This window comes from Colletotrichum paranaense (genome assembly GCF_030867605.1).
Source record: "Colletotrichum paranaense strain IMI 384185 chromosome Unknown Scaffold_12.1, whole genome shotgun sequence".
In the NCBI taxonomy this organism is placed as follows: domain Eukaryota; kingdom Fungi; phylum Ascomycota; class Sordariomycetes; order Glomerellales; family Glomerellaceae; genus Colletotrichum; species Colletotrichum paranaense.
Genome location: NW_026848970.1, coordinates 514,456 through 536,595, shown reverse-complemented (window position 1 = coordinate 536,595; position 22,140 = coordinate 514,456). Strand labels below are relative to the sequence as shown.

Sequence of the window (22,140 nt, the reverse complement as noted above, 5' to 3'; positions counted from 1 at the left end):
CCCGAAAGCACGCTCTGGCACGGTTGGAAGACATGCTGTAGGGAGTACGGATAAGCCTGTAACGGTGTAACCTAGCTGCGAACACTCTCACAACGGATCAACGTTTAGCAGGATTGTCAAAGGCCTGATGCGCACATGTCGCGTGGCTCACTTCAGGGTTGAAGGTTCCGCGGCTACTCGCTTCTCACCCCCTCCCTCTCCCCCCGGACTGAACTTCTGAAGCCATGCCTTTGGCACTCTGTCCCATCTCCCCTGCCCCTTGTCTTTGACTGCCTGCCTGGCGTTGACCGTCACGAGGGCACCAAGGATCGGCGGCCTGGGCGCTGGCAGCTGGCACCGCGCATTAGAGCTTGTCCGCGTCAGGTGCCGAGGTGCATTTCGCTCCAAGGTGATGGCTTCGGCAATGCTGGCTGGGAGCTGCGACTTTCTCACGAGGGGGGAAACTGAAAGCGTTGTTCGACGAGCACTTTACTGCTCTAATCTGGAATCTCGTGATTGGAATTGATGTGGGTTGTCCCCGTTGCCCACAGTATTCTAACTGGGGAACTCAATGTAACTCTCTGGTTACCTTGGACGATGGACAATAGCAGACAGCATCGGCGATAGGTGGTTCGGCGGTGACGTAGCTTTCCTCGCCGGGCCCAAGCTCTCGGCAATGGCCAGGCCTGGGTCTCGAGCTCAGTCACCTGCTCACCGTCCCCAGCCTGTCCTGCCTCGCTTAAGGAGGTGCCGGCGTCGCCGGCATTGCGGGAGAGAACACATGAGCCGCCTACGAAATTGGTTCGGCCGCGAACTTGGAGCTTTGGGTGGCCTCTCGGTAATTTGTACGCATATTGCCGCGGGATCAAATGATCGAGGTCTGAGTGAGTGACCCGCGAAGCTTCGATTGGAATGTAAGACTTGCTGCTTTGGTTGATGGGGAATACCGTGAAGAGCATGTAGGCCCGTAGGGTCCAGTTCCACCATGCATACGTGCGATTACGGGTCTGGAAGTAGGTCACATCTGTCTAGCATCTCGACTCTCAAAGTTCAGCTCAATATACCAGTATAGCATGGGCAAGTAAAGGCATTCGGGTTCTATGTGCTATCTGATAGGAAGCAGGTAGAATCATAAAAGAAAAGAATGAGAAAAGCTTGTTGGGCTTATAAAAGAGACAAGAGCCCCTTCACGCTGTTTTGACTCTAGGAAAAGATGCAAACAAACGAAAATGGCCGACAATTAGGCCAGAGTCACTGACTGTAGCTTCAACCTCCAAATCTTGACACAGTATCGGTGAATCGCAACAAAGTTGTGAATGATTCGACCTTGCAGTCCTCTTATTCTTGCCGTGTCTGGATGCCACTCAAGCCGTAAGCGCAATTCCTGCGAACAGAATCAATTCTGTACGACTCCCGAGTTTTGGCAATGAAGAGAGTTTCAAGAGGCTCCAGCTTGGTATTCCATTGCTCGCCGACCTTGAGATGAGAAAGATAAATTGTTTGATGTCCTACCCATTGTTCATTATCGACTTTTGACTTGGTATGAAGCCTTAGTAATGTATCATGCTTCTGAAGTCGGAGGAAGTGGCGGGCGTCATGCCGGATGGAGACCGGAGATTCGGGCGTGTCCCGGGTCTTTGCTCCACAGCCGGGAGAGAGACGGCACCTGCCATTCGGATGTGCCTGGCTCGCCATCTTGCAGCATACCTCCGTCATTTCTAATTCACCCATCGTTATTGAATATCTCAAGTGTCAATCGTCATTGTTAGATCTGCAAGTTTTTTTTAAGTTTTTATTTTTCTGATCAGTGGCAACTCACATCATATGATCTCGGTATCTATATCATGAGCTGGCAAGTTCGATATCATGCCTGCAACCAGCTGCACCAAAGGTTGTCTTTTTTTAGTCGTCAGCATCGTGATGACAAACTTCCACCCGAAATCCCTGAATTCCAGCAACACCATCCCAGTAGCTGCCATGCCTTTGGAATACAGCGACATCAGTGGCAAGCAAAGAGCGTTCGCGTGATCACTGCCAAAACTCAGTTGAGCATCCATACCAAATCCACCCGAACCAACCAGGAACAGAGGCACCATTTGCATCGTCGAACCTCCAAACGCGGATAGCAGAGAAGTGTGTTTCTTCCAGCGATCTCTATGCCGGATCAAGTTAGCAATGACAGACCACCACTGGCCTGACAGCACGTCTAGCACTCGACGGTGCCGAAAAGATCTCATTGCCGCTCCTTACTGCCGCGCCTCACTGCCGAAGAAGATGGTTTCATTTGTCTCGGATGCCGGGGCGTTTAAAGAAAGTCTGGGGTAATAAGCAACATCAGGCTGAGGGTTCAGCCCGAACGCTGAAATTCCCGAGATGGGTGGTGGTCGCCTCGGTGTGATATGACAGGGTTCATGTTAGTCCCTCTTCCTCATCCTAGAAGCCAAGTCGTCCAGGAGAGTTGAATATCGGCAGAATACGAGATGGACTGATGAGAATCCGATCCGCGCATTGCTGAGGACGAAGCTAAGAAGCGGAATTGACGGGTTGCAGGAGCTCGGAAAACTAAACATTGGCTCCCCGGAACATCGACGAGTAACGTGGCCTGGACTGGAGACGTGTCTAACGTCAAGCCCGGGAAAACCGCGTTTTGCTTGTCTTGTCGTCACTAACCGTGTGCACACGGGACCTGCATCTGTATAGCCAAGTAAGAACGGATAAGCTGGAATAGCCAGTAGATCCCAACGGTCTAGATCTTCTGACTCGAATGGTTTGTTCGTGTCGCCAGTGTACCCCGGCATTCCGCTGCAGGGTCATCGAAATAATTCAACGTCCGGGGAACGCTGTCCCGGGGCAACGGAGTGCAAATGACCGGATGACGACGGCGGCGTTGGGGGGTGTGTCCTCTCTCATCCTCGGTGAGAGCGTTTCGGCGGAAAGGTTCTTGATGAGCTGGAGTTGGACTAGAGGACGGAAGGGAAGCTTGACACGTGGATCTCGCGGAGAAGCACTCTACCGGCGCGGGACCTGAGGGCCACCCTCTCTCCCTCTTGGTGCGTTTGCGGTCTCATGGCCATCGCACACTTCAAGCTTCCATCCAAGTTTGGAACTTGCCTGCCGTGAGATTTTTATCCATTTCTGACTCGGCAATCTTTCAGTGCTGATTCGCAAGCGCCTTGTTTCTTTCTTTCCTGGATGCACACCTCTCGAGTGTAGGTTTCCCCCGAGTTATTATTCCCCCGTCTTCACACCACCAGCTCTCAAGGCACAATTAAACGCCGGTGACGTGGTTCGTGTTTCTTGAGATGATATTTCCCGTCCCTGAGCTTCACTCAGCCTAGCACGAGGAGGGGAGAAGCTCTCGAAATGTAGGATGGACAGTCACAAAAGCAGGCAAATAACAAAGTTCACGCTTGCCTCCCCCGCTGCAATGAAACGATGCCTCTAGTCATGAATCACAATCACCCCTCCCCCTTCTCTCTGGGGGTGTCATTGCTTGGAATTCGCAAGTCAAAATCCAGGCCACTATTCAATTGACCCGCACAGGATTGGATGAACGCCGTAGTCACCGAATAACGAGACTCGACCGATGACATTATGCTAGGTAGTTCACTTACTCTCTGCGTCCCAATTCCCAATGGCCAGTGCTTTTCACATGCTCCCTTCGACGCTCCCAGACGCGGCGCATAGGAGACTGTTCCTGCGACTGCGAAACGTCTGGTATTCTTTCCTTGCACTCTTGTTCCGTGGTTGTGTCGCGCAAACACCGACGGAAGTTCCGTATTACTGAGCAAAAAGAAAAAAGAAAAAAAATGAAATGAAGGTTGCGCTCTCTCTCGCGCGCCCGCGCGCGCCCGCGTCGACCAACATCTTCTCCACGGTGATGGCGTACTGCATCAGGGGTCGGTGTGACTTGGTGCGTCTGGAAAGTGAGACAAGTCGAGCCTTCTGACAGGCTTCTATTTGTCGGTTCGTTTACACGGGCTAGCTAGCCAGCAGCTCGTGGGATTTCGCAGGGCTAATTACCGTGCAGTAGGCGACCATCGCCGACCCCCTCGCGTGCGGATTGTCAACTTTCCCCGGAGAAAGCCATGGGCAAATTGAACCCGAGGGACTGGGAGGATGAATGACAGGTCCTGTCGTGGATACGACCTCTCCCAGCCATACTACCGGAATCCTTCGACGCAACCGGTTTCGGGCAACGGCGAGCCTACGTCGAGTCGAGGGTGAAGAGCCGACGCCAGCCAAGGATCGTGAAAGTTTAAACGTCTTTCCAAAATGACCCCCCCTCAAGAGCACGACTCTTTCTGCGTTCGGGATGATAGCCCGCTTGAAAGCTTGGCTTCTTACTGCGGTAGTCTTAGGGCCGCAACTACGTACACCTACCTCCCCAAGCACCGCAATCTCTAGTCATCGGAGATGCGAACACTAATTGATAGCAAGCGCAAGCTTTGGGTTGCCGCCCAACACGTGTTGGTGTGCAACGATCTGGTGATGGAATTGTTCTAGAAGGTGGGTGGGGAGGCCTTCCGTCCCAGGAAATGAGTCCCGGAAAGTTACGAAGAGGGGCCGGACGAGGGGCCGGGGAAGGGAAGCCGGTGAATTGCTGTCGGTAGGGTGGCCTTGGTTGGTTGGGGAGGGAAAGGGGGGCGTGGTCTTGTTTCCGGCGGGGGGGGGGGGGGCTAGTCTCCGGCGGGGTGTTGGAGGTTGGAGATGGAAAAGGGCAGACGGCATGGGTCTGCAAGAAAATAAAATAACAAAATAATAATAGAAAGGGCAATAAAAACGAGTTAACAGTAGGTGTGGTGGTGGGAGGTGACAGTTGGTGTAAAGGAGCCCCCCCCCCTTGGCGAGGCCTGGTCAGAAAGCTTCGGGAACGCGCTACACCACGAAGGGGAGAGAACCCCGAGGTCTACCGAGCAAGGTGTGGCCCGGATTGGGCGTGAGCCAGCGTGGTCACCCGAAATACTTTCGTTTTTCCACGAGATGGTGCCGTGGAAGGACCGACGGTGGAAAGTCTGAAAGAAATCATCGAAGATCTCATCCAAAGTTTATCACTTTTAATTATTATTTGGGTTAAAACAACAGAATGAAGAGGGTTGGGAAAGAGAGAGAGAGGAGATAGGATGACGCCCTCGGCAGCCCATTCAGATCGCTTATTCTTTTCCCGTTCGCTCTTCTGTCTGAAGGCAGGGTAGTGTTGACAAGCGGGGGAAAAGACCGTTTATGGCGAACGGTTGGGAAAGGCGATGCGGCGAGCATTGTCGCGAATAATGAAGATCATAGCGAACGAATGAGAGGAGCGCGTTTGCTTGGATTCTTGAACCACCAAATACTAAAGCATTAAAGTTAGAGAAGTGTTCGAATGCGGCCGCGATGTTCCAACATTGGCTTGAGTCCATCCTGAGCAGATTTTTCCAAAACTCTCATCGCTCGGAAGTCGTGAAATTGTATTATAGACTCTGAGGAGGCGTTTGGGCTTGGCTGGACTCTCTTTCTGTTGGAGCTGAATAGGACCCTGCAGCTGGTCTTGTCACACTGCACCAAACTGCAAACTTGGGATCAGAAAAATTAAGGTTATGTCCTTTCCCCCTCGAACACCTTGAACACGGTGACACAAACAGCTCGGTGACGGTCGGTCAGTGCTTCCTGCGCTTCGGACTTCCCTAGCACCTGGACAAATTCCCTTTGCCGTTTGACGTTTTGGGGTGGTTGGTGACTAGTCATCGGGATAGCTATCATGTACACTCGAAACCAAGGACGGATAGAAGCCCGGATGGGCGTTTATTCAGAAAATGAAAACGAAATAAAAAAAAAAAGTAATAATTCCAAGTAATAGCCGCGCTGTACCGTTAACAGATGGCGAGAAGTATCCTGACGAAGTACCTGATGTACCGTCAATCCTGAGTCATTATTCCCAACAACGAGCACCACCACTGAAGCCTATGCTAGAAGACAAAGGTGTGAAATCATCAGAGGAAACATATCAACCACGCCAGAGCAAGGGGGAAAAGACATGGACCCGGCCGGCAACGCGTAACGGGAGCTCCCCGTCTGCCGTGCAGAATCAATGTCTTGGATTTTTCCCTCCCGAAGAGGGTGTTGGTAGAGAGACGGGTAGACGCTCCAATAGTGATGGGGTTGTATGACATCAAGCCTTTTCCCCCATCGGCGATGACAGGCTTGGTGTCGCGCCAGTATTGGGATAGATCATCACCAACTTCTATTCCCCCTCCAAATGACCACACCCCCAACGGAAAATCAGTTCTAAAAAATGGACTGTGGATAGCAAGAATTATCAGATCATGGGATCTATGGGATCTGACTTGATCGATGAGAAGACCGCATCCAGTCAGATGGTGATCGATGTCAGGGAATCTGACACGGATTCCCCGTATGTTTTTGGTGCGAATGGGAACTGGGCAAACGTCACTGACGTCTTTTTTCAGGGGTGGGGAATTAAGGGACCATGGGGTTCACGACACAAACTCTGATCAAATCTGGGGAAAATTTGGTCACCCGAGCCCCACGATTTCGTCAACTTCCAAGTCAGCCTTGCCGATGGGGTTTGCGTCCCAGTTCCAGACCTTCAATGTTTGGCCGACGGGATGGCCTGGAACAGACGAACGAGTCAAACCCCCGGGACCTTTGGGGAGGAAAAACAAGAAAATGCGAATCTCGTGAGGTCCCAGAGGTTCACAATGGACTGATTTTGGGGTGCGGTTCCGGGGTCCGAAAAGGAGTCCAGACGTCGGATCCGGGGTAGACGATAACGTCATGTTCCCCCCACCTGGGGGGCTCACTCTGTTTGCCGTCAGGGTTGTCTATCATTACGGGATGAGGAATCTCCATCCCAAGATTGAAACCACAATTGACTCCGTTTTGACGTCTGTCGAACCCCAATTGTGGAAAAGAAAACACGAGATTAGAAAAATATGAAGAAAAAATAACAAAATGGTACCCATGGATAATGAAAAAAATTATTAAAATGTTTAGCGCTTGAGGAACTGAGCATAACCCTGCTTTTTCTTGGACCGTTTCAAGCTCTGGAGAAGCAATCGACAGCAGGGAAAACTACACGCACGCACACCCTATGAGGAATTCGAATTAGGCAATCTGCAGCTGTATGCAGAACATGCTGCAACGATACAACCAGGGGGGAAAGACGAGTGGGGGTTCGCAGTGAGAAGAAAAAGAAGATCCAAAATGCACGTCAAAAGTCGGTGAGGCAAGCCGTACCGCTCGGCTGACTGCCACGACAACAAGAGAGGTGTGGAGTTTCTCTCGTCCTTTTCCAATCGCATTTCGGGTGGTGAGGGGCTACCTGTACACCACAATGACCACACACACACACAAAGAGAAGAGAGAACGAGGCACAACACCAAGAGAGGATGGGGGTAGCAAAGGCGTGATCTAGCTTGTTGTTGTGCTTTTCCCCTCTAGAGTCGTATTCGTAGTGGTCTCCTGCAACACCCGATAGCCTGCTCTACTTCTGCATCGGCCCCTCCATCCTCGACGTGCCTCGCCTTGAGCTTTGAGCTGGCTCTGAAGCCACCAAGGCTATCTCGTCAACGGCGCCTCGTCGCGGGAGCGAGTCCCGGACCCGGCAGCGGGTTTTGCGTGTGTGGTTGGTGTGGCTGCTTGAACGAAAGGTGTGGCAGTCGTCAGCCACCAATTGAGTTCTAGCAATCGCATCACCAAACTAATCAACTGGCTCTGAACTCTCAATACCACACGCTCAAACCAGATCACCCCCTTGCATGTTGCTTGTTCACCAAGCGTATTTTGATATCGAGATTCGACAGATGGTCAATTGCAAACCAATTCATGTCACCAATTCGTTCTCAGTTTCGAAACGGCACAAGGTGGATCACGCGATGGAAATCTGAACAACCACCACGCAAAACGTCGACCCTACTGTTGCAATTGCGACTTCTCGCCTAAGTCTCAAACTCGAACTAAGGCAGGCCGACCACCGATGCTGGACAACTCACCACCTCCCTCTTTCCTCCCGCCGCTAATACACCACAGTAGCAAGAGAGAGGGCAAGAGAGCCAGTCAACAGAATCTGCAGCTCCACGCGGGCAAGGCGCAAAGAAAAGAAGCGGTTACACACCCTCTATTATTTCCCCGCCCCCTGCGCGGGCAGCTGGAGCTAAAGAGCTCGGAAACAGCCTTAACCGCCATCAACATCCTCGTTCGTCGGGCAGAGCGGTGAAGAATTACACGGTCTGTCTCGAGGGTGTATATACCGGACCTTGCCCTTCGGCTATTGAAGAAAAGGGCATCTCGTGGCCTGGCCAAGTGCAACACCCCCCACCAAAGATGCAGAACCCGTTCAAGAGAGAGAAACTCATTACGTGCAGTATAACGATGCGGGGTGGTTCCCTCTGTGCGTGTACTGCGTATGTTCTTTAGCTTTTCTAAACCCTTGACCAAAGCCTAGAGGCGAAGAGTCATCGTGTGCCCTTGTCGTTAGTAATCTGACGTGTTCTTCTGGCATTGCTTCTCTGTGGTGGGGGTTATTGGAAAAGTGAGGGGTTTCAGGGCTTTCTCAACACTAAATTTGGCCTATTCTCCATTTCGAGAATTGATACTGACCAAAATGCCGCGTTTCCTGGGGAGGGGGTGGAAAGTCAAGACTGAAGCTTGGGCATCAACAATGGCTTGAGGAGAACAGTCATACGCACAGCAACGGGGAGAGGGTCAAGCATTGAGCTGGCCCAGAAGGAAGCAAAAAGTGATAGCTTCGTCTGCCCCTCACTATCGTCGCCATTTCTGCCTCGCTAACGAGGTCGTGGAGGGGTAAACGGGGCCTGGGGTGTAAAAGCCTTGCCCCCCAAAGGCCAAAGGCCCAGGTAGGCCGTCGCTGGTGACTGACGAGGCATCGTGGCCCTACCGCGGCTACGTGCGGATGCAAAGTACTCAAAGTCCCTGCAGAATCTGTGACCGTCCATCACGGTTCCGCATCCCCGAATGAGGGGGGAGGCCGCGATCCAGCGCATCGTGACCCCCCGTCCGTTCAGCTACAGCTTACAGGGCGTTCCGCATATCCCGCCATGCGCCTTCACTCAATCTGTCTTTCTCTCTCGGGCATATCCCGACGATTGATTACCTTGACCTTACAGCGACACATGCCCTGCCTGGTAGTACGGGGCCCGAGGCAAGACTCGGCCACAATTGTAAGGGTCCTTTGCCATCGTTATACAAGTCACCTGAACGACTGCGTGGGCTATCGACAGGAGGCAACCAGTTGTACCGCCCATTTCTTCATCGCCGAAGAGGGAACCAAGATCCCGCCCCGTCCGAGTTACGCCTCCCCCGAACCGCGGTGCGGACATTTCCCCGCGAACTATCCGTACCTACCTCACTGTTCCGCACGTGATGCGGGACGTCCTAAGTTTGGAGGGAGGAGAAGAATTCGTCAGCTCCAGGCGCAAAGCCACACCCTCTCACGTGCCACTTCCGCCCCACCCCGAGAAGTTGGGGCTTAGCTCGCGCTCCGTCCTGAGGTGTCCGTCTCCAAAATTTCGGCCAAACGGCGATGCCGCGGGCCCCGCAAAGCCACCACAGCCTCAGGTGGATACCCCAGCAGCTTACGCAGTCACGTGGTAGTGTGAGAAGACCAAGAGCCGCGCACAACAAGCCACACGCACGGCCCCCCCCAGATCCCACCACGTGCTTCTGGCCTACGGAACCGGGGTGTGAGGGTTAATGGAGCCAATCATTGTGTCCAATCACACTACTTCATCCCAAAGATGCCATACCCTTGACGCTCTTTTGTAAGTCGGCCCCTCTTCTTCGAGGTGGAGATGGTTCACTGGATTAAGTAGAAAAAAAAATATTCGAATAAAATATTGAGAGAAAAAAAGATACAACGTTTGAACAGTCAGCAAAAAAGCCAAGATGGCACCGGGAAGACCCCGATCCCACCCGCGGCCTTATTATGGAGTTGCACCCACAGTCCAGACTTTTGCCTTGCAAGCTGAGCATGTCGGAGAGTTCGCTGCACCTGATCCAATTGAGTGCATACATCGAAACCTCCCTATGGTGTTAGTACGAATAGCAGGCTTGTATTCGTCAGTTTACCGGCACTTATTATGTGAGCCGCATGGTTGTCTGAGGCAAAAGGCCAAGAGCCATCAATCCGTCCCATCCCTTTCCATTACTCCATCACCGAGTTGGGACCGAAATATTCTCGTCACCCATTCACGGAGGTTGTGGATATACACAGTAGGTTGTACTGAGAAAAATTCATCTTTTTTTATTCGCTTGAATTACCATAGAACAAGGCATCTACTGTGGTTTCTTCTTTGGCTGTCACGTCCCCATAACGCACACCAAGTGTTAGTAATCCAGTCTGATCGAATGGACTGACCCAGATGACCGGCCCCGGAGGTGGTTCCGATGCGGACGAGATTCCGCACTCCTGTCTCACCAACCATTCTGTTGCATTGTTCCAAAAGCCTCAACACCCAACACCATATTTTAGCTCACATGCATCCATCGGCAGTCGGCAATCTCTTGCTTTGACGTGCTAGATCTGAAGCGGGGAATCGCATCGTCTCGACATCGGAAGAAGGGGCTTGGCATTATCGGATTGACAGTATCCTGCTTGAATACCTTAGATGGGTTGCGTTATAGAGTTCACATGCGGGAGTCGCAGCTATGCCAAGCAGAAACGGGTTGGATGGCACTCGTCATATCTTTCCGGTTCCCATTATCGGCAACTGGACGGCAGGCTGCTTACAACCAACGGCATCAAGCACGGTCACATAGTTCGGAACGTTGACAAAGGTTTAATCGGATCCGGGACAGTCACACCTGCCCCTCGAATACAGTTTTCCGATTGAGGGTGGCATTCAATATCTTCCCCTGCCCATCTGCCATGTGTCAGAAAAACAACAAAAGGACGGTATGCTTTTTAGCCCTACTGCGTTTTCCCAAATCTCGAAACTACCTCGGGACTACTTTTCGCTCCTTTCGACGCTTGATACTCATCTCGGGCAGTCTAGATGCCGGGTCCAGAATCCCAACCACCACGAAAATGGTTTCCAACGAAGAACCCGGACATGCTAGGCCTTTCTAAATACCGAAAAAGAAAGGAGGAGAGAATGTGGAGTTTCTTGGAGCCGTTCCTAAGAATTGCTAATTAGATCTGGAAACCCTCTAAAGTGGCTAACTTAGCATCCACGAAATCCACTCACTCCCGACCCCATCCCAACGCCTTCTTCTCCAAATTTTGTCACGCAGGGAGAAGGGATGGGACGGAGGACTCGTGGACGTGAGCCAGTGAACCCAGGGCCCAGAGCCTCATTGGAACTCGTTACGTCGCGGGCCTTGCGCGCACTCGCCGAACCGTCTCGACGAAACGCGCTCTCTCGTCTTTTCTTCTTCTCTTTCTCCACAAAGGCGCCGAGTCCAGTGGCAGTGAAGGACTCGGGGTTACTTACACGCACACCTAACAATGCCCTCCAATCACCAACCTCCTATTCTCCAGAATTTACCAAGTAACACGATCCCTCCTCGCGCAAAAAGCCGGTACAGAACCACGCCCATACAAGAAAAGAACCAGAGAAACTTAGCCCCGTCATGAATTATGAGCAGATTGCAATCACCTGGGTTTTCCACCTGGTAGTATACACCTGCCCACATAAAACTGCCGGAATGTATAGAACCGTGTAGACGTGGCGGGGGAAGTGGTTGCGGATCAAACACGATTAACCTAACGATTCCACACCACCAACCGCATCATGCTCGCGTGGCATCTTTGAATAGAACGCGTTCGAGACCATTTCGGCCACTTTGGGACAATTTTCAATCTCTAGAGCTGGTGCACTTTACCTATCGACAATAATTCCAGCGAAGTTGATCGCGAAAACACTACGACGCAACTGCAGTAGTGTCAAGACCGCCCAAAAGAAAAAGCACGCCCATGCGCATAATGATGCACCAGCCGGCAGAGTAGCATCGGGGGAAGAAGAAAGACGCTTCGAGTTTTCTAATTGGCGTTTCTTCCACGCTATTGAATTCGACTCAATTGAAGGATGGGAAACTCGTATCGAGAGAGTTCGGCGTGCGCGATATCGATAAATCGCCATCGTATCAGCAGCCAGCAAGTTAACTAAGTATTGTCGTCTTCTCGATTGGTGCACGAGAAGTAGGATGACGGTAGAGCGACCACTGGCAAACCCGCCTGTTCTCTAGATAGCTTCAGCACAGGATTTTGCACATGTCAGCGCAAGTTACGCCCGTCGCCGCCCCCGGATGCGTGACATCAAGGACGCAGCAACTCTGACCCTTTTTTTTTTTTTCTCCCCCGCTGGGACGATGAGATATGCAGTGGTCTGGGCTCATACTTGGTTCAGCATCCACAGCAATGACCTTTCAGCGTCTCCTTTTCTGCCGTTCAATGTCTCTACACTTTTACAGAGAGTACTTCCTCATCTGCCTCATTTCCATCAGCAATCGAAGTCCCGTTCCTCGTGACACAAGCCAAAGGATCAATGCAATCGCAAGCCTTTGTTATCCTTTGCTTCCCCCCCGCAATCTCAAAACCAGATGTATCAGAGAAATCAACGAAAAGGAAAACCGAATTAAACGCCTCTCTGCGGCCGGCCGCTCCCCCCTCACTCTCGCAAAGGACAAAAACGCCACGATATTTTAGCCAAAGACATAGAACAGGGCAGACACGGAGCCGCGACACGATTTAAGCCGCAAGGCTCATCCGCAGTATAGGGGGGAGGGAAAAAAAAACCGGCAATGTGCCGGAGGTGCGCATACCCAAATCAAGAGAAACAGACGAACGAAGACTCACACACACGTAAAAACGCACACCGGAGTCCGGGCACCACCGCAGACTCAAGCCATGAAGCCTCCCTACGAGCCTCCGAACTGACGAAAAAGAGCGATAAATAAAGCCCTGTCAGCATATCTAGCGCAAATCTCCCCTCCTCTTCCTGAGTCTTACTTACCCCTTGTGCGGCGGCGGCGGCGGCGGCGACGGCGTCGCGCCCCTCCTCGAATTCCGCGGAATGCCGGGTGAGCAAGCCACGCGCCAAATTCCCAAATCTCTTTTCCCTCAAATCCTCGGGGAGTCAAGGAGCGGGCATCAATACCTACCTACCCAGTAAGAAGGACGTAGAATTGAACCAGGTACTTCTTATGAAGAAGTAGCAAGAGGGTAAAGTCAAAAAGTATCGCAGCCTGTTTCCCCGTATGGACCATCACACCATCAGAGAAGAGATCAGACTGTCAATCTCGCAATCTTCCCCCGGATCGCAAAGATACCAAAAGGAAAAAAAACATCCATCCGATAACGAAGGTATCCAAAGGTCGTCGGTATCCCACAATGCCAATGCCACTCGACAAAAGTCTTTTGCGATCCGGGCACCCGCACAGAGTACCTTAGGTACGTTTAGAACCAGGCGTTTACGCGTCTACATTTGTCCCCAAATAGTTATTTCCTCCAAGAATTCTGTATCCCGTACTGGACTGCCGATAGGTGTGTGTGTGTGTGTGTGTGTCCGTACCTCTGGGAAAACATTTTGGGCTTCCTACAAACCACAAGCCAAGATCGACTCCTCACCTGACAGCCTCAAACTTTATCGACCACCCCCCTCCTCCTCCTCCCCATCCATACATACACTTATTCCCCCGCTCTCCCCCATCAAAATCTAGCCACGGCAACAACAAAATCACACACATGATCGAAAACAAGATCCAAACAAACAACAGATGAACAAAACTCTCTCAGGGAAAAGCAGATCCATCCATCCCTCGGCAAACACTCCAGCTCGGCAAAAAGACCTGTGCTTCCTCACCAAACCTGGACGGGGGGGAGGACAACATCAATGAACAATCACAGGCCAACTATTCTCCTCAGTGTAAAAGACATCAAGAGTGAATCAAAATTTTACCCAAAATGCGCAAAAAAGGTGATTAAACGCATGTGGCAGTCATCCCCTTCCCCTTGCCCTCCCTCCCCGAGAAACATGCAGCGTAAATCACGTACCTCGTCCGTACTCTGGACTGGTATCAACCACCTCTCACTTTCACATGTCCACGAAACCATCCCTCTCTCCGCAATCGCAAAAATGCCAAAGCAACAATACTCTAGGATTGCAAAATCCAGCCCATTCTCAATGCGACTCTTCCTCTTCCTCTTCCTCTCCCACTCCCACTCCCCTTCCAATGTCCCTCCCCTGGCGCAGCCCTAGCGTAACCCGCCGGCGCCTTGGAATCCCCCCATGTCAGCAATGGCCGAGCCCATGCGGTAGCTATGTCTCGTCTGTCTGCCTACCCATTGCCTTAGTACTCCGTACTCCGTAGATAGAACTCGATAATGCACAACACCGATAAACGGGCTCTGCTTCCGGTCCCCGGGTGGCTCGTGATGGAGCGCAGCTCTAGCGTATCGGCCAGCGGTGAGCGCATGGGCTTTTCGTCTGCGCTTCTGCCATCAGTCAGCAGTAGCAGCAAGTAGTCATCTGCCCGGTCGCGCAAGTCCATACAATGCGAGGCAACGCCTGTGGTGAGTGTCACAGGGCACATTGAATTGAAAAGAATGAACAAATGAATGAATTGCAGCGTCACAGTGATGATGAGACGAGTGTTTGATTGAATGGCCAACTTTTATTCATGTTTTTGCTAAACTCTTTTGACGATTTTGGGATTTTTTTGGCTTCGTCGCAATGATCTTGCTTTTGTGGTCCATCTGCGCCGACCTTCTCGTGCGCTTTTTGTTTTTCAAACCAGCTTTTTTCAACCTCTTCTGCCCTTTCGGCCGTTCTCGTGGGAGTTCTCCACTTTTGGTCTTCCACCACCCGGTTTTTCTTCTCCCCCCTATGTCTTGTCATCAGCATGCCCCAGTCAGTGTCAGGTCCTGCTGTTGAAGTCGCCTTCGGGCAATGCCTTCTGTAGATGTGTTTTCCCCTCCTGTTGGTCCTGTCCATAGAGTACAATCCACCTCTCCTTCACTACAAAACTTTCAAACAACCATGTAAATGCAGAGACCCAGACCCATTGATAAAACATGAAGGTGGTATGTTGCGAAGACAAAACAGACCATGGTATCGTGTGATGAAGAGACGCCGTGCAAATGTGTGAAAATTAGAATCAGGTCCAAAAGGCCCACCCCGAGGCCCAATGAATGCACCCGTGTCGTATCATGGGACTGAATAGTCCCAACTATGCGCGCCCATGATTATGGTACTATGATGAATGGCAGAGCCGATGCGATGCCGCCGCGCGCAATGCAGTGTAAAAGCAACCAGAAATAGCTGTGCTCGAGCGGGCTCGAAGGCCACACGCTCGTCAGATATCGTGATAAGTGTGTGTGTTTTGTGTTGTGTTGTGTGTGGCGCGGTAATGTAATAGGGATTTACCATCCCTTGGAGTGGTAGCCTCCAAAGTTGTCAGTATCCTTGGAGAAATACTGGGGGTTGACCGGGGCGTCTCCGTTCTTGAGGCAGACCTTCTCGGGGTACTGCTTCAGGTTGGCGACGTCGTGAGAGGTATGGCGTCTCTTGAGGACAGCGTTGGCAGTAGACGACTTTTGCTGGCGTTCCCAGAGAAGGTTGCGGCGAAGAGACTCGGTCAACTCAGTCGCAAGCATGTTGCGCCGGGTAGTGCGGGGAGAAAGAGCAGCTTGGAGGTGGCTGTGGCTGGCTGTAGCATGGATAGGCTGGGCAGCCGAGCGAGGCACCTCGTTGATGGGCTTCAGAGGAGAAGAGCGATTGCCGCGCTTCATCATGAGAGGGGCGTCATCAGAGTCGTTCGGGGAGACGGCCAAGGTAGGAGGAGCCGGGTGGCTAGTGCGCGACCAAGGGAGTGCCGAAGTAGACTGGGAAGCAATGTTGCCAAGCTTGGTGGAGCGGTCGTTCTGCTCAGTCATCATGAGCGTGATCAATGAACGGCGCGAGGTCAAGTTGACCTTGGAGTCGACGCGCTGGAAGAAGGTCTTCTCATCAATGCTAGACTTGTTGCTGTCCTCAATAGAGTCTTCCCAGTCGGAAGAATCGTCGTCATCATCAATGGCGCTCTCGTCGACGTAGTCGGTCTCTGAGTCGTCGGCAATAGCAGAGTTGTCGTCGTTGATCATGCGGGTGGAGACATGGTCGGCAAAGGAAGTCGTCTTCTTCTGACCGGTGAGCAGGGAGCCGGGTTGGGAGGCAAGAGCACTCTTGAGAGAGCTGTCCTCCTCGGAGGAGCCGCCGACCTGGAACATCTTGCGCTTCTGGACAGGAGCGGGAATGGGTCTGAGGTTCTCGATGCTGTGGCCTTGTTCACTCGAGGAGCAAGACTCGCCAATGGAGAACATGGGCTGCTTCTTGGACAGGATGGGCTTGGCTGCAGGTGATGACCTCGGCTCGGGAATGGCGGCGGGAGAGATAACCTTGGGAGAGGCAGGGATGGCTCTGGGGATCTGGGATGGAGAGAAGCCGCGGACGACGGTGGTGCGAGAGGTGATTTCGGGTGAGGTCGGCTCTTGGGAGTGCTCTTCTTCCGATGACTTGCAAGGCGACTCGGTTGTGGTAGATCCAGAGTGCTCGTAGACGGGGGAGGCAGGGGCCAGGTCGGGAGTCTCCTTCATAGGAGGCATGTAAGGGGAGGCCATTTGCGGAAGAGGTGCAGACAAGGGCTCGTTCTCCTTGATAATGGAGACGACCATCTTCTCGAAGTCGCCGGAAGTGATGTGGCGTTCCTTGCCACGGCTGCGGTTGCTCGCGCAAGAGTCCTGTCTTTGGATTCTGGGGCGGATCTCGAGGGGTGCGGACAATGAAGTGAAGTCGACTGCCTCGTCGTCGTTTTCTGACTCAACACTGCCGGACAGTTGAGGAATATCTTGTATTCTGCTGGCTTGGGGAATCTCTCTGGGCAGGCTGGTGGCGGTGATGGAGGCTTCTTCCTCCTCGGTGCAGCAGAACGTTTCACGGTTCCACAATCGCCAGCTGAGGTTTTCTAACCTGCGACCCTGCTCAACAGACTCTGCGCACTTGGCAAAGACTGGGGGTGTGTTAGTAGGCGCGTAGTGCGCGAGCTCCTTGAACGGAGCAGCCAGGTACGAGATGCTTACCAGTCCACATGCTGTAGAGGTTCTGAGGATTTGAGGTATCCACCTTGTTGATGACATTGGTGTCCACTGTCAGGACGTGCGTATCGAGAGGGTAAGGCATTGCGCCGAGATGGGCTGCTCGAATTGAGCAGCTGGAGGTAGTCGGTTCCGCGGATATGGTGGTGGTTGAGATTGAAGAGACACCCAGCGTTGAGGGTGTATTGGGATTCAGTACAGTAGGGCAGATTCGGCACCTGGAGCGAAGCGAGATGGATGTTGTCGAGATCAGATTTGGAGTCGCGGGTCGTGGTTTTGCGGGTGGCGGTCGATGATGTCGACGATGAAGTGATGGGCGCTATGTACGTCGGGGAAATGATGTCGCTGGAAGTGCTGATGCAGACGTCGAGGTGCGGAAGGGCGAAGACAGGAATGCTTTAATATGATGGCGTTTACGGGAGGGGAATCTGGAGAATGCTGGCTCTGGATGTGCGGAGAGGTGTCGAGTCGATGGTCGAGATGTGCTTCTGGTGGAGCAATGAAGTAAGAGGAGAAGGGAAGGGTGGAAAGTCTGGGGGAAGACGGACGTTAATAATTATCGTCACCTCGGGTTTGGCCAGAGAGAGTTGAAAGATGTGGATTAGATGGCAGCGGAGTGGGATGCATGTAAGTAAGTATAGGTAGATGTAATGTGCGATGGGCAATGGGAAGAGATGGGGATTGGGGGGGAGTGGGTGGAAGGGGTGAGAGTACCTTAGGATTTTTGAGGGGGGGGGGGCGTGGGAAATGTTGATGCTGGCATGGGGGTGAGTCGCGGTGAGCAAAGTACGTATATCCTCGCACCTCCCTCAGCATGGGACAAGAAGACAAGAGGGGAGGGAGGAGCGAGCAGGGGCCCCCGGCATGGAGCACCACTACCTGGTAAAGAGGGAAAAAAAGAAGAAGGCACGAAGGAGGGAAGGGAAAGAAGAGGGTGTGGGTGCTGAGGTGTGGGGGTGTGAGTGAGAATTGGGTATGGAGAGGTAAGGTACGTACTGCGAAAAAATGAGAGAGAGGAGAGACCTTGGGACCTGAGGCCTTGGGTTGTGACGACGGAAGTGTTGAAGCAAAGTGGAGGTAACTCGTGTATCCAGGTACGGGGCACAAAGTACCGCCAGTCGGTGGCTTTTCTCTTTTCCAGAGGGGACTGACCCTCCCCAAGACGAGCATCACAGGAAATACCACTTCTTCTCAGTTACCAGGTAGGTATTCGTGCGGATATACGGACAGCATTCTGCGGTTGCTCAAGCTCTCGACTGTCTTTGCCTCCAGTTGTATCTGCCCATCTGTCCTGGCGAGAGACGGACAGGTCTGTTCTTCTCTGCTGGTTCTTTCGGCTTGTGACGACGCTGGGCCTCTTCGTGCCGGGTGATTCAGAATCAGGTCTAGAGCAGAAAGAAAGACTCAACTCAGTCAACCTAAGTCAGTCATGTCAGTGTGTTCCATCCCAAGCAATGTCAGGGTGTCAGGGGTTCTGAACGACTCTTTGCGGCGGTATCTCGGTACGTAGCCGAATGTACAGACGTAAGACTCCACGAGACCACAGAACCAGAACGGAGAGAGCGCGGAACAGTAATACCAGCACCCAGCAGCGCAGCCATCAAGCGCAAGACGGCAAGGCAGTCACGGGTGCGCAAGAGACCTTCTGGGACGGTCAACGACACAGGGATACGTACAAAGGGCACTCCAAGGGCCCAAGGGAAGGGGGTTGACGAGGTCCAGAAACTTGTCGTTCGGGGAAGTTCGGTACACTGCCTGGACGGGGCAAGTCGTGGTGGCTCCCCCCCGGAGTTCGAGAGGGGGTCCAGGAACGTGAGCTGTCTTGACTCTTGACTTTTGCTCTGATGTTCCCCGAGAGACTCCTCCCAGAGAGACAGTAGCTCCCTTATTCTGATCTCGAACCAAGCCCAAAGGGGCATCATAGGGCAATTGAGCTGAACCCCATACGGCAACCCAACGCGCGATTTTGGGAGCGCGGATGACCCAAGATACTACTCCTTTCGGTATAGCTCATGTCTGTCGACACTTAGCCGTTTTAGGCAGTACTCCAGTCCGTTGAGGCGGCGAACGTCGACGGTCAGCTGTCCGCTCTTCCCCCTCTCCGTTCCATCCCTCCACGTCTTCCAACTTCAGGAACGAAAACTTTCAATTGAGACCTGGGGCCTGGCCCAGCTCAGTCCGTTGGGCTCCACGTTCAGCTCCACGGACGCCTCGCCCACGGGACCGTTTGGGTCATGTGACGGGAGTCTTCTGGCCGTCTTCGTCGCGGCATCACCAATCCAGGCCCATTAGATTGCCGCATTGCGTCCCGTCTGTCCGTCGGTTGTTTTGTCACCGTCAGCACCTCGGCCAATCCAGACCAAGCTACTCCGTATGGAACATGCCAATTCAGTCTCCATATCGCGTCTCCGTCACGGTTCTGGATCTTTGGGGGGCACAGAATCTTCGTACGTACGTTCAAGAGAAAAACGGAGACTCTCCCTGTGCGGAATACGGGGTTTCTGTCACCAATTCTCAGTGGCTAAGTCGTCTGGCCGAATATGCGCCGCGCCTCATCTCCACGTTTTCCATCCAAAAGTCTCCATCGGCCTCGTCTCGACCTCCAAAGACTCCTCCACAGGCAAAGGCTCCTCCGCAGAGTCCACACCTCTACCCCCGTCCGGTCCTCCGTCGCGCTTTTTCCGTCAACCGTCATTCGGTACCTGACCGAAACACCCGTACACTACCCAAAGAGGATAAGCCAGAGATCTGCTACCCAAAGAGGCCTGGCGTACCTCCTCGATCTACCGTCCTGCCGGCACTGTTCCCCTTCTGGCACCCTCACAGACCGCGACGGCCTAGAACGAATGCAGCCTCGACAGCTCGCTGCCATTTACAGCGATTTCCGTCTGGTCACTGGTCACGAGCCGCCGTGCCTCTTCCCGCCGAAACGGATCGCCGTCCAGCTCGAACCGTGAAGGCAACGTCCATCAACGCCCTGTCCCTGTCGGTCCCTGTCCAGCTGCTCACCTGCCCTGCGGCCTCGCTGCTCTTCTCCGAACCTGGGGAGCCACTGGAGGGGAAAAAGACTTGTCCTGCCAGAGGGAAAGGGTCCCTGACTGACTGACTCCTTGAGCTGAGAACGGCACAACGGAGGTGACAACGCACAACGAGACCACCAGAAGAAACGCTCGACTCGACTGGTTCGCCTGGTTCTCTCTGCTGTGCCCGTGACTTCGGACCAACCCAAACCGATGCTTTTTCAATCTCTGCTTCGAGGCTTTAGGTTGCTCAACCCTTCCGTCGGGACGACCGCCAATCGCTTCCCCGGAAACCCCCCTTTGAGTCTTGACGTTCACTCTACGAATACTGGGGTCAAACAGATGCCCTGGTTCCGAACGTTCCAATTTCCCCAGCATTCGTTCCCGTCCCTGATGTCTGGATCACGAGTCGCAGGTGCCGCTGCAAATACAGTGCCCGTTAATTGGATTGCCATGGCATTGTCACCACGAGGACAGACTTGTCGCAGCCCCTCTTCCGCTTCGAGCATCTCCAAACCTACGGATACCACAGCCGCGAGGTCCCTCGGGACGAAATCCGGCCTGCTACGCGGAAGGATAGGTTTAGGCGCAAGATTGAAGGGAGAACATCTTTCGGCAACTCGCAGTGCCCGTCCGTGTCCACGAGACTATCTCTCATGGTGGCTGCATAGCCCTCGATAGTGTCGACTGCTCATAGTGAGCTGGCACCAAAGCAGCTTGCTTGGGCCCGGACTCGCGACGGCGACAAGGTCAATTCGTCGTCGCCAAATTTGGTTGCGGACGAATCGGCGGCGGCCCGTCCTTGAGCGCTGACACGGCGATGTGACATGCTCTGACCCCCTCGCTGGCTTGCGACTTTGCTGCTTGACTGGTTGCGGCAGCGCGTCTGCGCTCGCCCCAAATCGACCCCGTGATGATGCCCATCACTTAGGTCATCAACAAATCCTGCCGCTTGTCGCCTGTCTGCCGCCTGCCCGCTTCGCCCACGAAGCTCAGCCCTCGTGAGGCGTCAGTAATGACAAGGGACGCCATAATAACAGTCATTCTCAATGTTGATCGCAAGGAGGCATCCTATCTACAGACATGCACATCAGCCAAGCAGCAACTTGGAACCTGGTATCGATGATGAACTCAACCGCCCTGCTTGCTCATCGCCTCATTACCTACCCCGCGGTTGGTTGCCAGAATGTCATGGGATCCAGTGTTCATCAACGGGTTGGACAGGGGGTCGGGGGCAGCAAGAGGCAGAAGGGCGCTTTGTGGGCTCTCTCACGCCCCGGGATGAGTTGTTCTTCCTGCTCACGAGAGACACTCATGCCAACTCAGAGGTCAGAAAGAAGAAGGCCAAGACGTATGCAGTCGGTGTCAGAAGGCATGGTTGAGACTGATCGATCCTGAGGGACCGACAGAAGCAGCATGCCAGACCTTCGTTAAACCTTCGAGGCTTTCTGGTTCCTGAACCAGGCGAGACATTCGTTCCCGAACTCTCAAGCCCCGGCATGGGTCAACTGGTCACCAGGCCCCAAAAAGTGCCTCGTCACAGCACCTGGGGGAACTTTGGAGAGGCTGCAATTGGACCCTTGAAACGTCACCTTTTCCCCAATGCAGTTGCTGGAGCAGTTCCTAGAGACTGGTGTTCATTTCACCGCGTTGGTGGTCACTCGTCACTCACCTTGCAGTTCGTTTTTCTGCCACTGGACATCACCAAAGCCCTACAATCCAGAGTTTCAGGCTTTCAGGCTTTGCTCATGGTCCATGTGGTTCACTCATCGCGCAATGACCGCCGCTTGTTTGACAACTCACATTTTCAACTCTACGCAAAAAGCAACGTTTGTCGTTCGATTGGGACCTTGCTTGACAACAGTTTGGTCAAGTGACGGGTTGCCTCTGGAAGCCCAAAGTCAAGCCAACGCCGGCACCCCACGTCTCGTTAGGTACCATGAAGCAAACACCGCAGCTTAGGGGGCTGAAGCCACTGCCACTCTTTTCCTCTTTTCCCTCACCCTGAAGCCGCGCCACGCCTGGCATCACGGCGACTATCAGCGCGGGATG

At 53.1% G+C, this 22,140-nt stretch overlaps 3 protein-coding genes across 3 annotated transcripts; 2 read left to right on the top strand and 1 right to left on the bottom strand.

The window, feature by feature from the left end:
- Window positions 1-8,933: 8,933 nt before the first annotated feature.
- CPAR01_13083 (uncharacterized protein) lies at window positions 8,934-9,591 on the top strand (the record flags this gene model as incomplete). Its single annotated transcript, XM_060497337.1, has 3 exons — window positions 8,934-9,158; window positions 9,220-9,380; window positions 9,411-9,591. Coding segments are annotated over 3 exons (567 nt in total), but the record flags the coding sequence as incomplete, so codon positions are not given.
- A 5,767-nt stretch (window positions 9,592-15,358) lies between these two features.
- On the bottom strand, window positions 15,359-17,153 carry CPAR01_13082 (uncharacterized protein; the record flags this gene model as incomplete). Its single annotated transcript, XM_060497336.1, has 2 exons — window positions 15,359-16,983; window positions 17,054-17,153. The coding sequence occupies 2 exons, from the start codon at window positions 17,151-17,153 to the stop codon at window positions 15,359-15,361; spliced, it is 1,725 nt and encodes a 574-aa protein (XP_060343729.1).
- Window positions 17,154-19,448: 2,295 nt separating this feature from the next.
- Window positions 19,449-20,174, top strand: CPAR01_13081 (uncharacterized protein; the record flags this gene model as incomplete). Its single annotated transcript, XM_060497335.1, has 1 exon — window positions 19,449-20,174. One exon carries the CDS (start codon window positions 19,449-19,451, stop codon window positions 20,172-20,174), a length of 726 nt encoding a protein of 241 aa, XP_060343728.1.
- Window positions 20,175-22,140: the final 1,966 nt, after the last annotated feature.